The 17,058-nt window shown below is 49.5% G+C and overlaps 1 protein-coding gene across 2 annotated transcripts in view; it reads left to right on the plus strand.

Moving 5' to 3' along the window:
• The window catches only part of SMAD7 (SMAD family member 7), a 31,708-nt gene extending 14,957 nt beyond the window's left edge, over positions 1 to 16,751 (plus strand). For both annotated transcript variants that reach the window (XM_004389971.1, XM_012559571.1), the window contains exon 4: positions 14,703 to 16,751. In XM_004389971.1, coding sequence (XP_004390028.1) covers positions 14,703 to 15,241 — 539 coding nt within the window. In that variant the 3' untranslated portion in view covers positions 15,242 to 16,751. The remainder of the gene's footprint in view (positions 1 to 14,702) is intronic.
• Positions 16,752 to 17,058: the final 307 nt, after the last annotated feature.

The raw sequence follows: 17,058 nt of genomic DNA on the forward strand, positions 1-17,058 counted from the left end.
ATTTGCAGGTTCAGTATCCTGTCAAGAGAACAGGTTTTTTCAACCAACTTTTTTTAAAGTTGTAGCGAATGATAGTATTTCTATTTGCAGATAGGAAGATTTAGTGAGAGGGAGGGGGCACTGGATGGAAAAAGGAACTTTCTATGGAGTTGAGGACAGTCGTTTAAAACACGGTGATAACTTTCACCTTGTAAGTTAACAGGAAATATTGGGACAAGACAGGAAATTGCATCATTCGCTTTATGAGAAGAATTACAGAAAAAAGTTTTTCGTGAAAGGTAGTGGCTGAGAGGAGGCTAGCCCTGGGTTTGTTTTGTTTTGTTTTTTTTCTTCTTCCCTTCCACTCCCATGAGAACTTTTAGGCCATTTTCTTTAAGAAAGAGGCTGTTTGAGAACTTTATGTTATTTTTATTATTTAAAAAAATATTTTACCAGAAGGGTCACCTTCAGTTGAAATGCTAACTGCAGCCTTATTTCCCGGTTTACTAAAGAGTCTTTCATGACTTTTTCAGCTTCCTTCCCCAAATGGTGAGGCCAAGCAGTTCTTGGCTGAAAGCTAATTTTGGTTTGGCTGCACAGCCCTCAACACTGTGCCCCACCCAGCGTCATTAGCTTAGTTTTAACTTGCAAAAAAAAAAAAAAATTATTATATATTTTTTGATGGGGGTAGGTAGGAACTTACTGGAGCGCTTAGCCTTTTCACCTCAGCGTTGCCTTCCCCTGAGGCCGGTGCCTGGCATTTTGCAGGTTTGAACTCAGGGCTGTCTTTGTTTTCAAACCACTGAACTCCCCCCAGGAGTTCCTTAACTTTCCAGGGCACTAGTGAGGAGCAGAGAGGAAACAGCCTCAGAGCACCCCTGGCACAGCTGTGTTCTAGCTTAGACTGCAGTTAGCTCTAACTGTGCTCTGCCCCAGGGGAGGGAGCCATTGTGGCCCACTAGTCACTTAGAAGCTTCCCCCAGAAACAGGGCTTGCCACAGCCATGTGGGGAAGGAGGTGGTATTGTCGTGGGTGAGTCAGCACCATTTCCATATACGCATCTCTGGGTTTCTAAGTACCCTCTCTGGCAATGTCACTCTCCTGTGTTCTACTTGCATAAGAGAGGACCCCACCAGTGCTGCCAAAGAGCCCTCTCTAGAATGGAGACCAGAAAGAAAGAGACTTGTGTGTGGCTTGCTCGCTCACCACTCACTCCACCCCCCTTCCCTCAGCTTTTTTCCTTAGCGTGCTTTGTTTTGTTTTCATAACACAACAAGAGCCCTGGGGTGTGTAAAAGCATTGTTGAACACTTGGTGAGGGTAACTTGTCCAAACACAGCAGGACGCCAGAGCAGAATGCTGTGGGCAGGTGGTGTGCCCACAGAGGTTACCGAGCCGGTGCCTGGCTGGGAAACACCTCTTGTGATCTGCTGCGGCTGGCTGGGAACTACCCCAGGATCAGGGGCTTCTATCCTCCTACCTCCCCAGGGCACCCAGGACAAGGGCTTGGCCTTGCTGGCTGACCCCTGCCTGGGAAGGGTGCTCCCCTCCTGGGTGAGTTCACCCTTGCCACCTCCTGCCAGGTGGAGAGCTGGCTGGGCCAAGTGTTTGGAAGAAACCAGTGCATCGCTGTGGTTTGTTCATTTCACACAAGTTTATTGAGCACCTACTGCGTGCCAGGTTTTGTGCTGGGCTCTGAGGATGCAGTTCTTGGGCCCTGATAGAATTAAGATCAGCAGATGTAACGGATTGAGTCTGCCTGTGGTGTTGAATCAGTGAGGTGGAGGGCTTTTGTGCAGGAGTTGGCCCTGTCTGGAGTCAGGCAGAGGGCAGCTGGTCCATCAGGGATTTTCTGCAGGACGGAAGTAGCCAGGTCGCAAGCAGACTTAGTCTCGGGGAGCCAGGTGACAGAGTGAGGGTTGCGTGATACAGCGGAGGTGCAGGGATGGGCCCCTGGGTGGTGATCTGAGTACACAGGGTAGGCAGAGCTCTCTGTCATCTGCTTTGGTTGTGTGGTCTGTTGAGAGTTGAGATAAGCCACGCTTGTGGATAAACAGAGATCTGTCTCCTCCAGTTCTGGCTCTACAGCCCGCCCCAACCCCAGTTGTTGACTGAGATAACAGCCGGAGAAGCAGCACCCACCAGCCCCTGCTGCTCACCTAGACCTTTAGTACGTGGGGCATAGAGCTGAGCGGAAGTGAGGGCCAAGTGTGGGCTCTTCAGGGACACTGCAGCCAGGAGGTGGCGGAATATAGGAAGGATATTATTTAATGTCCTGATAGCCACAGGGGAGGTGGGATGCTTTCAAAGCCCAGGGTTTCGACTTTCCCTTTATAACTCGAAGACCATCTGGGGATGAAACCCTGGCTTTTTTATTTATAAATCTGGACGTTCAAGCCCATTTATGAAGTCTTGGCCCCATATATGAGGCCCCAGCTCACCCAGTTTGGGGTTGACACGAGGTACTCTAATATGCAAACAGGAAGGTGTTTCATTTTCATGCCCATCCTGCCCTTGTCTGTTCCCCAGTCGATGACTCCAGCACTTGGTGGAGCTCCCGAAATAATCCTCTTGCTCCTAGGCAGCTGCCTCTCCCGGCCCCCCCAAGGAAAGGCTGTCCGTGAGAGCGGGTTTGGCTTGAAGGTTGATCTAGGGCGGAAGGGGAAGAGCTGGTCCCAATTTCAATTTCATCTTGCTAAGCTGGGAGTTGCTGTCTTTCAGACAGAATGCAACTCAGATAACCAGATTAGTGACTATTGGCGGCTCATGGGTTTGTTCATTTCTGTACTGCCTTTTTCCTTTTTGATCTTGGGGGTTTAGGGGATATGGAATGTCATCTGGGACTGTCCCTTAACAGGAACAAAAACAATATGACACCAAGACAGGACTGTGCTCCTTGGGGGGGCTCATCATTCTGCATTTTCTAGGGCACTCCCTGGGAAGCCACTTGGAGGTTAAATTATTTTCCCCATCTCTCTTTCCCACCTTCCACTGCTTCTAATGACTCAGTGTTGGAAATGTCCTCTCTCCCAGTAGGCTAAGCAGACGTCTGAGGCAAGAAAGGGTCATAAAAAGCTGCTCAGCTCAGAAAGCGCTTGGGAACCTTGTCAGCCACACGGCAGCCTCATAGCCAGCACTGCCCCTCACCTTAGTTAATTAGTAACCAAGGGGAAAAAAGCAAAAGTTGAGTTCTCACTGTCTTCTGAGTGCACAGTACAGTTCTTAAAAATAGACAGGCCCCTCTCCAGCTCAGTGGGGTCACAGTGAACACCCCACTGAGGGGAGGGTACTTCCTGGGGAAAACCCTAGACTATGGGGCATGGTGTCATCTCCGGAGCTGCAATGGTTTCAGAGACTCTTGAGTCCCAGGAGGGGCTTGGAGAGAGTTAAAATGGGAAAGAACCATCCTCCAGGTTTCTGTTCCTAAAGCCCAGCCTGCTTTCCTGCGCTGAGGGCGGAGGGCTCAGCACCTGCTGTCCACATGGCCTTAAGTGAGCCAGTTTTGTGTCCTAGGCCTCGGTTTTCTCATCTGCAAAATAAGAGCATGGATTTGATCTGAAGGTCCCTTGCTGTTCTGATGTCCTGTGATCTTTGATTCTTTGATCTGATCTGAGCCGGTGGTGTAGGAATCAGACCCCTGTTGAGGTGATGGTGGTGGTAGCGGATGGCCTCTTCCATTCTAAAATTAAAAGATGATAGTTCTTTGTGTTTCTTGGCTTGTAAACTCTTTCAAAAAGGGGTGAGAAATCATTCCCCAGGAAAATGCATATGTACGTTACAACTTGCAGATTTGCAAATCCACAATTTCCAAGGGGGCCATAGCCTTGTGGAAGCCGAGGGATGGAATCCCTCACTCAGGAACCTTGTACACAGGACAAGGTCCCTGAGTGGCGCAAACCATTTGCACTCAATACTAACCTAAAGGTTGGTGGTTTGAACTCATCCGGTGGCTCTGTGGAAGAAAGCCCTGGTGATCTGCTTCCATAAAGAAGATTGTGTAACAAGGATTTTAGTCAAGGAAACCCTATGCGACAGTTCTACTCTGGACACATGGGATTGCCATGAGTCAGAATGGCAATGGGTGTTTTATTTAATTTTTCGGTTTGGCACTCAGAAGGCCACCAAGGAAGGCAGTGTCTTGACTTGGGTATCTTATAGACCAGATACATGGGGCGGGGGAGCTGTATTGTCAACCCTTGGACCAAACTGGGTGGGCTTGAGGGTAAGGTCTGGGGTGGACTGGGGAGGGGGCCTGAGTGTGTCTGTGTTCATGTGTGGAAAAGGAGTGGTGGTGGGGGAGGGGCGGTGCTGGCACAGACCCGAGCCCACTTTTATACAAGGCCCCCTGAGCACCTTTGGGGCACACAGCAAGCAGGAGCTGCCAACCATGTATGTGGGACTCTAGGGGCCTTGTGGTTCCAGCCCCAGGGTTGGGGGGAAACCTTTCATTCCTATGCTCCCGTGGCCTCCTAACTGGAGGTCAGGGGTGGGAGGGCGGCCGAGAGAGGGAGGCCTGGGGCCTAGGAGGTCCTGGGTGCTTTGAGGGTGAGAGGGCCAGGATGACTGAACCGTGAGTGTGTCAAAGCCAAAGAGATTAGATTACAGAGGCAGACAAAAGTAATGATTAACTTTCCCAGTCTGCACACTGTCTCCAGTCTGTCGTACTGTTGTTTTTCCCTGTAGTACAGTGCAGCCCTGGCCCGGCCCAGGATTGGGTTGTAAAGCAAGACAGAAGGAATGAGGGCTGGGAGCGAGCGGGGGAGGGGAACGCAGGAGCTGGGCAGAGGGAGGCTTTCCCATCAGATCCCAGGCTGGAATTTATTGGCCAGAATGCAGTAAATGTTCAGAATCCCATCCCGTCCAAACAGTTTTCATAATTGTTACGGAACAAGGGGAGCTGGAGTAGGGGTGAGATGAAAAGGACTTTTGTTTCTCACTGTATTTTTCCACGTCTCCGTTCGGTTTTCCTACCCTTTAGAAAAACTGGAGTTGAGTTGGAGCTGGGTGGGGGATGGGACGGGGGCAGGGCCCAGCCTGCTTCTGCATCTTTGAATACCTTTAAGGGACCTGGAGGTCCCTGTAGCCAGGAGCTTTATTAAAATGAGGCCTACCGTAAAAGCTGGAGAGTGTTTCTTGCTCACACAGAGCCCTCAGACCTGCAAACCTAGGCAAAACGGTCCCGTACATCTGGGGGTTTTAACCTTTTGGAATATTAGATTATTAGCATCAATCTTTATTAAAAGATTTAAAAAATAGGCTTTAATTTTTAGAGATGTTTTAGGTTTACAGAAAATACAGACAATTCCTATATTAACCCTCTGTTCCCCGACCCCGCCACACACACATACATAGTTTCTCCTATTATCAACATTTTGCTTTCGTGGGGTACCCTTGTTACAACTGATGAACCAGTATTCATAGATTCTTAATTAACTAAAGTCCATAGTTTACGTTAGCACTCACTTATTGTGTAATATAGTACTGTGGGTTTTGACGAGTGCATAATGTCTTTTGTCCATCATTACAGTACCATACAGAATATTTTCACTACCCTAAATCTCCCCTGTGCTGCACCTGTTCATCCCTCCCCAACACCCCCTAAACTCCCAGCATCCACTGATCTTTCCACTGTCTCTCTAGTTTTGCCCTTTCCAGAATGTCATATAGTTGGAAATGTATAGTATGAGCTTTTTCAGACTGGCTTCAATTTAGATTTTTATCGAGCTTTTATGTAGCCAGCGTACTTACAAGTGGTCAATGTAAAGAAGAAAACGGGACGTTTTGGTGATTTATGAGAAGATTCTTTTGTTGGATTCTCTGTGAGCGTGTGTATCTTTCAGTGTTCAGTGCTGGCTCCCCAGTTGGGAACCCAGTTAGGGAGTTTGGGGGATCGCTGAATTCCCTCAAGGTGGCAGGTGGGCAAGTTCGATTAGAGATGTGATTGGACTTCCTCTTGGACATCAGTGGACTTTTTGGTTGGCTGGTTGTCTTACCTCTTGTTGTACTTTCTTAGGAGTGGACTTCTCGGGGTGGCCAGGGTCCTACCCAACAGGAAGGCAGGTGAGCAGGTCTTGCCATGCAGGTCTGGAGACTCCAGGTGCGCAGGTGTTTGTGCAGCATGCAATAGCGGGACCTCTTTTCCGAAGAGAGCTTCTGAGTTATTTTTGGGGAAATGGTAGGAACTGTATGGGGTAGAATGAAGTGGAAGAGTCTTAAAGTTCTGACTTGAGAAATCATTAGAGAGGCCCATTTACTGTAAATAATATGAATGGAGTTGGCTGGGTCTGGAGTCCCCACCCTTCCTCTGAGGCCTCTCTCAGAGCCTGGGCAGAGCTGGCCTCCTCAGACTGCTGGCCGGGGCAGGCAGGCGGCCGGGTACACTATAATTTGCATGGCTGAACGCTGGGGCACAGGAAGCCGCGTCAGCCTGACTGGCGAGACAGACAGGAGCGTTTGATTTGTGTGGCTTCCCTCCCCTGCCCTGTGCTACCCTCAATTATGTTTTCTGATGGCAAAAGACTGTTCTTAGAAGGGGCACCTGGACTGGGGGCTTCAGGCTTGGATGTTTGAGGGGCTCTGGGGGGGTGGGGGGGGGGGGGGCCAGGTTGGGAAGCAGGCGTGTAAATTTTAGCTCTAGTAATTGATTACTCATAATTTGGCTGTAAAAACACAGCCGCAAATCGGCCTTCTTGAGTAGCAGGATCTGTGGCAGATTTTGCATCAGGCACTGCCAAATTTGTAAGCTCAGGAGAGGTTGCAGGGGAGGAAGGGGTAAACCAAACCAAACCAAACCTGTTGCTGTTGAGTTGATTGCGACTCATGGCTACCCTTTGTGTTGCAGAGTAGAACTGTGCTCCATAAGGTTTTCTTGGGTGTAATCTTAACAGAAGTACATCACCAGGACTTTCTTCCATGGCATCACTGTGTGGGTTCAAACCACCAACCTTTATGTTAGTAGTCCAGCACAATCTGTTTGCGACACCCAGGAACCCGGGAGGGTTTTAATGCTCGAGAAATGTCAAGGCGCCAAGCAAGTCTGGCGGGCAGTGGAAATATGATGGTGATTAAGGAGACTCTCTCTTGGGGACCCATCTTTTTTTCTGAGGTCAGTGAATAACAAGACAGAGAAGGACGCAAGTTTGTAACGCTTAAAAATTTAAAAAAAAAAAAAAAAGTTTGGTTTAGAGATGGACACAGCAAAAGCTGACTCAAAACCTCCTTTCCCTTTGATTTTATTATTACTATTACTGTTGCAAATTTAATGCAAAAAAAAAAAAAGTGCTCTCCCAAAGTGATTTTCTTACCCCTCTGGAAGGTAGTAAAAATAAATGGCATTATTTAATACTGACCCGGCACATTTGTGAATCACTGGGTGAAGCCAGAGACTGTCAGGGCTGGAAGGGGGCCCCTGGGGCCGTTTTGTCCCACCCTCCTCATACTATTTATGGACAGGTCAAACTGAGACTCCAAGAGGGCAAGCCACTTGGCCATGGTCACAGAGCAACTTGCCGGCAAAGAGGCTGGCTGTCTTCTCTCCTTTCGTGGTGCGAGCGAGCCTAGAGGCTGGACTCTGGCTGAACCTGCGCTCAGCTCCAGAAGTAGGCGTGGCACTTCCAAAGTGTGTCCTGGAGGACGCAAATTTCTCCCTCAAGCATTTGGTGAGGAACCCTTGGGAACTGGTGGCTTTAGAGGCCTGAGGTGGCTGCCCACCCACAGCTCGCACCAGCCAGTGCTCTGGGCTGGAGTCCCAGCTCTGCTCTTTGGCAAGTGACATGCACCTCAGTTTCCCCCACGGAAGACAAAGATCCCTCATGGGATTGTTACAAGCCACTTAGAACAAGGTCTGGTACATAAGAAATGCTCATGAAATGTAGCTGTTTGCCCAGAACCTTTCCCCTATCTGGGGGAATGAGTTAGGGCAAAGGGGAAGAGTGATCAGTGTTTTCAGGAGAAAGATGTGGCAGTCTGCTTCCGTAAAGATTACAGCTGTGGAAACCCTATAGGGCAGTTCCTGTCTGTCCTATAGGGTTGCTATGAGCCCTAATCGACTTGACTGCAATGGGTAATGGGTCAGTGTTTTTAGTGCAGTTGGAGAACCTGAGAAGACACTCCTAAGTGTCTTAAGCCTGCCAGCCCCCCGTGGAGTGCTCACAAGCTGGCCCCTTTTGTATCAAGTCATCACCACAATGCTATGAGGTGGGCACTGTGAACCCCATTTAGGGATGAGGTTAAATCACCTGCCAAAGTTACATGGGAGGTACAAGGCAGAGAGGTGATTTGAACCTTTGTGTCTGCACATCCCCGACCGCCCCCAGGAGCTCACCTCGGGGGTGGTGTGCCATGGCCGGAACTCACCCAGGGTTGGGTCCACAGACCTGAGGGAACACCACCAGCCTTTGAAGGAAACCCTAAGGCACCTCTGCCCACCCCCACCCCCCCCAAAACCTAGCCACCTCAGTGGAGATGTTGCCAGAGCTATGAAAATAAGCCAACTTTCTCAGTCCAGCCTTCCACCAACCAGAATTCATTCTCTGATCCATTCGGTGAAAGAGCTTGGGTGGTGATGGGTTGGGTCTGAGCATTTTCAGGATAACTGAGCGTTAACCTGAAACGTTCTTAGTTTGTTTCAATCCCTGTGGGTTACTTGCTCTAAACCCCAGAGCAGTCTGTCCTGCCTTACCTGGTTGCTTAAAGAACCTGGCAGAGCCCTGGGGTAATCTGAAATGGTCTGGGTGAAGTTGTAAGCGTGGAAGATTCGAGCAGCCCTCAGAACCTACCTGAAAAAGTTTTACGTGGTGTTTGCTTTATTTTTCAGTGATTCACTTCTTAAAAAACAAGCATTCAACAAGGATTCTTGCTAATTAAGATTTTTTTGGGACAAGAATGGATTGGATAAATTGGCACGGGGTTCTCTTTTATCTCAGTGGCTGGCTGATCTTAGAACAGCCAGTTTCCTGAGCAGGGTGGAGGGCAGGGTAGACTGGTGCTGTTAACCTTTGAGATGTCTGAGGTAGGGGGAAGGACATGATGAGGTAACCTTTGGTGGCGCCTGCTTCCTGGGGAGGGAGAACCCTGGACCTGCTGTCGGCGAGGTGTGGTGATGTTTGTGTTTCACGGTGGCCGAGTTAAGCCTTCTACGTCTACACTTTCTGCCCTTTGTTTGCCCTGATCGGCATGAGAGGCCATTTCTGCCCAGGCTCCCCCTCTCCCCTGACTTCTCCATCTCTAGCTTTCTGCTCTGTTGGCCCATTGGGGAGGGGGCTCACAGAGATGAGAATGGGTTGAGAACCCTCCCCACCTTTCCTGTCTTTTGCCCTAGCCCTCCCTGCACCCAACCAGTCGGGCCCATTTGACCTCAGTGTACACCAGCTGCTGGGCTCTGTACTGGTTCTGTTTCTCAAGTGTGTTCCCATCCTGAAAGGTCAGGGTCTCAGGGAACCCCCTACCCTCCCATCAGCACCACCTGTGTGTGTGTGGACACAGCCTGGCCCATCTGGCCCCACTGGTCCCACTCTCATGCATGTCCACGTTCTCAGAATCCTACTGGGTGTTTTCGGAACAGCTTTGCCTCTTGGCCTCATGGTTGACTTCATACATAGCTAGAGTCCAGAAATGGTACCGTTGAGGCACTAAACTTGGCCTTTCCTTCTTTCCTCCCATTTTCCCTTTCCTCATCTCCTCACACCTTCATACTGAAAATTAAAGGGAAAAATTCCTCACTTACCTAAAATGTGGCCTTGAGGTCTGGTCGCCCGAGCCATGGAGACCCCAGGTGAGGGATTCATTCATGAGCCTCTGGTCTTCTGGAAGGGTCTCTTCTGTTCATTCATGACCAGGGTAATTAAATAACTCTGTGAAAGGCAGCAGACTTTTTGTTAAGTGGTCTTCTCTAATGCAAGTGCAAACCAAAGACAAAGTCCTCCCCCTTCTCAACACCCACTTCCCCCACCTCCCCTTCCCTTTAAAGGGTAGATTTTTATGCTTTAAGGGAAACAAGGGAAAAGAAGAAGGGGGAAAATACCTTAAAGGAGTTTTAGGCAGATTCAGCATTTTTCTGGTGTTGATCCAAAAATTCCTTAAACTGTAATAAAAAGAAAAAGAAAATGTGAGCAGGCATCTGATCAGTTAGCTTTTTACAACACAGCTTTTCTTTAAGATGCTTTAAAATGAACACGTAGAGTTTTAAAACAAGACTGTGTACAGTTTTCTGATGGAGCCGAGGGAAATTAGTAAGTGACTGGGATTTTTTTTGGGGGGGTGGGGAGAAAGTTAAATAACAGCAGCAGTGATTGAGGAGCCAAAGAAGCTGGGCTTCTGTAACTTCCTAACCTAAAAAACCAGTTGCCATTGAGTCGGCTCTGACTCATGGTGGCCCTGTATGTATCAGAGTAGAACTGTGCTCCGTAGGGTTTTTTTTTGGTCATGAAACATCATAATTTAATTTTTTTTTATTGTACTTTAGGTGAAGGTTTACAGAACAAATGGTTTCTCATTAAACAGTCAGTACACATATTGTTTTATGACATGGGTTAACAACCCCACGACATGTCAACACTCTCCCTTCTTGACCTTGGAGGACTTTTTTTTTTTTTTGGTGAAAATATGCATAGCCAAAGATATACCATTTCAAAAATTTCTGCATGCACCATTCAGTGACATCGATTACGTTCTTCCAGTTGTGATGCTATTCTCACTTTATATGAAGGTTTACATAACAAAATAGTTTCTCATTAAGCAGTTAGTACACATATTCCCCTATGAGAATGGTTAACAACCCTACTACATGTCAACACTGCCCTTACTCAACCTTGGGTTCCCTATCACCAGCTTTCCTGTCCCCTTCTGCCTTCTAGTCCTTGTCCCTGGACTGCTGTGCCTCATTAGTCCCGTTTTGTTTTATGGGGCTGTCCAGTCACCCCCCGGCTGAACGGTGAACTTCGGGAGGGGCTTCACCACTGTGCTAAAAGGGTATGTGGGGGCCATCCATAGGGTTTTTAATGGCTGATTTTTCAGAAGTAGACTACCGGACATTTCTTTCAAGGCTCCTCTGGGTGGACTCAAACCTCCAGACCTCTAACCTTTAGGTTAGCAGCTGAGTGCAGTTAACCGTTTGTACCACCCAGGGACTCCCTTCTTAACCCAGGCCCTTGTAATTACCGAGGCTTCTCTGTGTGAGATCTCTACAGCCCTGGGAAGCTCGCAGGAGCTAAGCCTCCACACAGACCTTTGTGGGGAGACTCTTGTGAGCTGTGGGCCCAATTCAGGGAACCCTGTTTCTCTGAAGATGATGCTGAGCGATACCTAGAATTGAGGCCCAAGTGATGGGGAATTCGGGCCAAAGTAGGGGATCTCTGTTGATAACATGGTATGCGGTGTGGGTATGGGGTTCCCAGAAGGTGTGATGTGAACACTAGGGCTAAAGGGGGCTCCGCCATTACTACATGGTTTTACAGAAGAGAATGTTTTTGTGCTCAGTAGTAGTCCAGGAAGTGGCAAGTGAGCTGCTACATCAGGTGGGTGGGTGGGTGGCCACTGGGTAACAGTGGAGGCAGCAGTGAAATGAGCAAGGGAGGAGGAGGAGCAGGCAGGGGTCTTGCTGTGGTGGGTTCGGGCACTAGACAGGCTTTCAGGGGCCTCGTTCGCACATAGGGACACCCACACGTTGCCATTTATCTGGGCTGGGCCATTAACCTCAACAGAAAAAGGCAAATTGCTGGGTGGACTGGCGGGCTGCACAGATAAAAGAGAAACCAGCCAGAAGATTTCCCCCTCTCCCCCTCACACCGCTGGGTCTGAGGTGAGGCCAGCTGACCTCAGGCTCAGCCCCCTGTCCAGCTTCCTCTGCCCAGAGGCCCCAACCCCTTCTCTAGGTGGCTGGCCTGGCATGGGGGCAGCTCCATCCCAGCTCCCCGCCACAAGCCCATACCACCTCCTCCTCCTCCTCCTTCCCCCAGCCGGTGCCAAGTTTCAGCAGGCCGCCTCATGAAACAAAGTATTGTGAGGCTCTGCTGAGGGTCTCCTGAGCCTCCCTCTGCACCCCCTCCCAGTGAATCACTGAGTCTTCCCTGTCCAGGCCAGGTTTGTTGTTGAGTTCAGATAATAAGCGAGGGCTTCTTAACATTTCAAAACACTCTCCTCCTCCCCAAAATGGGCGGATGCCCTGTGCCTCCCAGAAGAGGACTTTCTCCTTCCCACTGAGCTTGCATGGCAAAAGTATTATTCCCATGGATGTTGTGGGTCTTTAAGGAGCCCCAGTGTTGCTGTGGTTAAAGCACTCAGCTGCTCATGAAAAGGTCGGCAGTTCAAACCCACTGACCGCTCCTCAGGAGAAAGATGTGATAGTCTGCTTCTGTAAAAATTTACAGCTTTGGATAACCTATGGGGGCAGTTCTACTCTGTTCTATAGGATCACTATGAGTCGGAATCGACTTGATGGCAGTGCGCTTGGCTTTGCTTTTGTGGATGTTTGGTGTAATCTTCAGAAATGAATGTCCTCTGCAAAAAGTTCGAAGATTGCCAGTGCTCACGAGTTTATTAGCAGTTGACGGATACTTTGCAGAAACAAGTTAATGCCTGATGAGTCACCTTCTGCTTGGAGCCCACGTCCCTCTCTTGTTTTCCTGTATGTTCCTCTGTGTGCGCACGCACACGTGCTTACACATACACCCACTCATATAACACACTCCTGCAAGTGCTCACACTCAGTGGCACACACAGTCACACACACACTTGTGCTTTATGGGTACAGCAGGGGGTGGCAGGCCAGCTTTTCTGGTGTTGATTTTCAGCAGGGTGGGGATGGAGGGAAAGGAATGAGCAGTAAGCTTCCCCTTTTGTGTAGATGTCTGGGGCAGGCATTTGAGAAGGCTGCTGGGCTGACTGTCGGGGACAGTCCCTCAGTGTGTGTCCACGGCTGTCTCAGTGGTCTGCATGGCTCCAGCTGCAGTGTGCACATTTGTACAGACTTACAGGATACCTCAATCCAAGACTGGCTGCTGCCTTAAAAAAAAAAAAAAAGTTAATGGAGCTGACTACCTCCCAGGTTCCAACATGTCTGTAAAAGTTGGAAGGAGTTGGTGTGCTGAGCCGCACTGGGTTACCCGGTCTGCCTGGGTAGCAGGACCCGGGGGCCCTCCAGTCCACCCCACCATTACCACCAACTCTCTTAGCCCAGTTGTTGCAAAAAAACATCTCACACTCAACCCTACCCTCGTGCCCTCTCCCCTCCCCCCGCCCCCCAACCCACCAGAGAGTGAGAAGCAAGGGCTGCAGGGGGGGCAGGATGAGGCCTCTAGCGCTAGGCTCCTTCCCTTCTTCTTTTTCCCCTTGCCTTTCCCCATTTTTGTTAACAAATATAAGACTTCCGGTCTCCACCCTGCCACCACAAACCACAGCGTTCCTGCAGGCCGGCTGGGCTGGGGAGATTTATGGCTCCTGTCTGAGGCCTACCGTGCCTGCTTCAGCTTAAGGAGGAGTTGGAATGACAGAGCCGCCGGGACTCCCTCGCGCTCCACATGACCCCCTCTTAAAGGACCTGGAGGGCCTGTTTAAGAAAATCGCCTTACCAGAGTCGTCCCAGTCTCCCAGGCAGCCTGTGGGAAGAACCATGTCTAGGAAAGCTGGGGTGGGGCTTCCTGGGAGGGAGGAAGGAGGGGGAGGGCTGGAGGAAGAACAGCATGGCTCTGTGCAAAGTCGCAGTGTGCGAAGTCTACATGCTTCGGGGCGGGGGTTGACTTTAGGGTTGGGGGAGGCTGGCAGAGAGAGGACTTCAAGGATGGTCATATCCATGTTAGACACATAATCCTCTGTCTGGGCTGGAGGAAGCTGTTAAGGTCGTCTGGATTAATACCAACCTGCATGTTGTGATTTGGCGTTTTGACATGAATTCACCCTTTGTGTACAGAGCTGCTGCTGACATACTGAGGCTTATTTTTCTATTAGGAAGATAGATGTTTTTGTCCCCCCAAACCCCTGTTTGTACCAGGTAAAGCCCCCTTATGATCATGGCATTGATTTGAGACTGGGTAAAAACTGAGAGGAGACTGTATAGTAGGTGGACTCGAGCCAGGAGACATGGGTTCTAGGGATTACACTGATTTGAGACTGGGTGAAAGAAAACACAGAGGAGACTGTATAGTAGGTGGACATCGAGCCAGGAGATGTGAGTTCTAGGTTTGGCTGTGTCATCACCCAGCTCCCACACAACAGGCTTTCAGGGCCCCAGGTTTCTGGTCGGGATGACAAGGGGCTGGAGCAGTTGGCTTGCAAGATTCCATCCAGTTTTAAGATCTATAATTAGAGTCCATCCCTAAGGCCCTTTCTAGCCCTAAAACCAGGATCAGCCAAGTGACCTAATGGTCCCCTGGCTCCTGTGGTCTGCAAGAATGAGGTTTCCTTTGGCCCAGTGGGATCACAGTGCTGGTGTCCTTGGTCCCAGACAGGATGGGTGGAGTGGAGGGAAGAGGCACCCAGAGAGCCCCGTGCTTAAGGCAGGCCTTTTCTGTCTGCGGGATCAGGATTTCAGTGGAAGGATGATAGAGCTTGCAGCATGGTATAGCACCATCATCACCTCCTCCTTTTGTCTTATGCTGAGAGATGAGCTGGTTGGGGGGGGGGGTGTGTGTGTGCACGCGCATGCGTGCACATACGTGTTTTGATTCCAGAAGGACAAGGAAATGGGTAATCACCTTCACCACCCATCATGTCCATCATTTTGTTTTCTAGATTCCCAACTTCTCCTGGAGCCTGGGGATCGGTCACACTGGTGCGTGGTGGCATACTGGGAGGAGAAGACGAGAGTGGGGAGGCTCTACTGTGTCCAGGAGCCCTCCCTGGACATCTTCTATGATCTACCTCAGGGGAATGGCTTTTGCCTTGGACAGCTCAATTCGGACAACAAGAGTCAGCTGGTGCAGAAAGTGCGGAGCAAAATCGGCTGTGGCATCCAGCTCACGCGGGAAGTAGATGGTGTGTGGGTGTACAACCGCAGCAGTTATCCCATCTTCATCAAGTCAGCCACACTGGACAACCCTGACTCCAGGACGCTGTTGGTACACAAGGTGTTCCCCGGTTTCTCCATCAAGGCGTTCGACTACGAGAAAGCGTACAGCCTGCAGCGGCCCAACGACCACGAGTTCATGCAGCAGCCGTGGACTGGCTTCACCGTGCAGATCAGCTTCGTGAAGGGCTGGGGCCAGTGCTATACCCGCCAGTTCATCAGCAGCTGCCCATGCTGGCTGGAGGTCATCTTCAACAGCCGGTAGCCGCGTGGGGAGAGGACAGAGCGTGAGCCGAGCAGGCCACAATTCAAACTACTTTGCTGCTAATATCTTCCTCCTGAGTGCTTGCTTTTCATGCAAACTCTTTGGTTATTCCCCTCCCCCCCTTCGTCATTCTTGTTTATGTTCTGTTTTGTTTCGTTCTTCGAGAAATAGCTTATGAAAAGAATTGTTGGGGTCTTTTGGGGGGTATGGTTAGCAGGACACCCCAATATGAAAGGGGAAGCAAAAGCAAACCACCACCAAACACACTGTATGAATGGGGAGCAGTTCCTTAACTTTCGGGTCATCATTTCACGTGTCAGAAGTATATGTGTGAGTGAGTGAGTGAGTCCGTGTGCGTATGTGGGCATGAACGGCCAGTGGGGGAAATGGCATGCTCTTTGTGTTTTTTATGGATGTCCCCAGCTGAGCGGTTTGTAGTCCGAAGCTCTGTCTCTCTTGCCCTTTGGACATGCTCAGTGGGGCAGAGTCAGTACCTGGGCAGGCTGGCGGCGGGTGTCCCAGCAGCTGCCAGAAACCAGGCTCTGTCCCAGCCTGGGGAAGCCCCTGCCCCACCACTCTCTCCCCTCTGAGGACACAGGCCTATCCATAGGCTTCTTAGAAGCAGCCCTGCTAGAGTCTGAACCAGAACCAGTTGTTTTCATCCCTGTCTTATGCCTCTCCTGCCATCCCACTGCCATTATAGTGTCTGTCTGTTTTGGCCCTCTGCTCCTGGATATCTCTGAGATGGGCTTCCGAGGGCCACCGGGGCAGCCCGCCATCACAGTATTGCTCATTCTATGCCCTCTCGGTCCTTTCTCCTCCCCCTTGCCCCGGTGACATCAGGTTTTTCCTGGACTCAGAAACCAGCTCAGCACGTTGGTCCTCTCCACAGCCTTGTGTTGAGCTCTGCTGTTAGACCAGCGAGGGGAGCATGGCTGGGCGGGAGACCTCCCAGCAGCCTCTCTTCCCACCGAGAAGGATTTGGTCCATCATAACCCAAGGTACCCTCCTAGGCTGACACCTAACTGTTCTTTCATTTCTTCTACAAACTCATACACTCGTATGATACTTTGACACTGTTCTTAGCTCAATGAGCATGTTTAGACTTTAACATAAGCTATTTTTCTAACTACAAAGGTTTAAATGAACAAGAGAAGCATTCTCATTGGAAATTTAGCATTGTAGTGCTTTGAGAGAGAAAGGACTCCTAAAAAAAAAACAACAGATTTATTAAAGAAAAAAATGTATTTTATGTTATATATAAATATATTATTACTTGTAAATATAAAGACGTTTTATAAGCATCATTATTTATGTATTGTGCAATGTGTATAAACAAGAAAAATAAAGAAAGATGCACTTTGCTTTAATATAAATGCAAATAACAAATGCCAAATTAAAAAAGATAAACACGAGATTGGTGTTTTTTCCTATGGGTGTTATCACCCAGCTGAATGTTTTTCTAAAGGAGTTTATGTTCCATTAAACAATTTTTAAAATGCATACTTGATTCCATGTTGTCCTCCAGCTCCTTTTTCTTCTGGGGGGGGGGGTGGCGATCTGGAGGGGTGTCCATCAGAATCCAGTTGAGTTGGAGTCTCCTCAGCCCACGATGTGGTGGGAGAGGTGAGCCACAGAGGTATACCACTGAGCATCAGGATAGATGCATCCAGAACAGTCCTGGGTTTTCAAGGTCCTACTCTTTTCTGTATACTAGAAAGATAGGGAGCTACACAGACGTGTCTTCCCATCCTTGTTAGCCAGTTCCTCTAGGGTGTAGCTGCATGAGTGACAACCTCAGGGAACCCTGGGTGGTG

The sequence above is a fragment of the Trichechus manatus genome, unplaced genomic scaffold (genome assembly GCF_000243295.1).
Source record: "Trichechus manatus latirostris isolate Lorelei unplaced genomic scaffold, TriManLat1.0 scaffold00272, whole genome shotgun sequence".
NCBI lineage: Eukaryota > Metazoa > Chordata > Mammalia > Sirenia > Trichechidae > Trichechus > Trichechus manatus.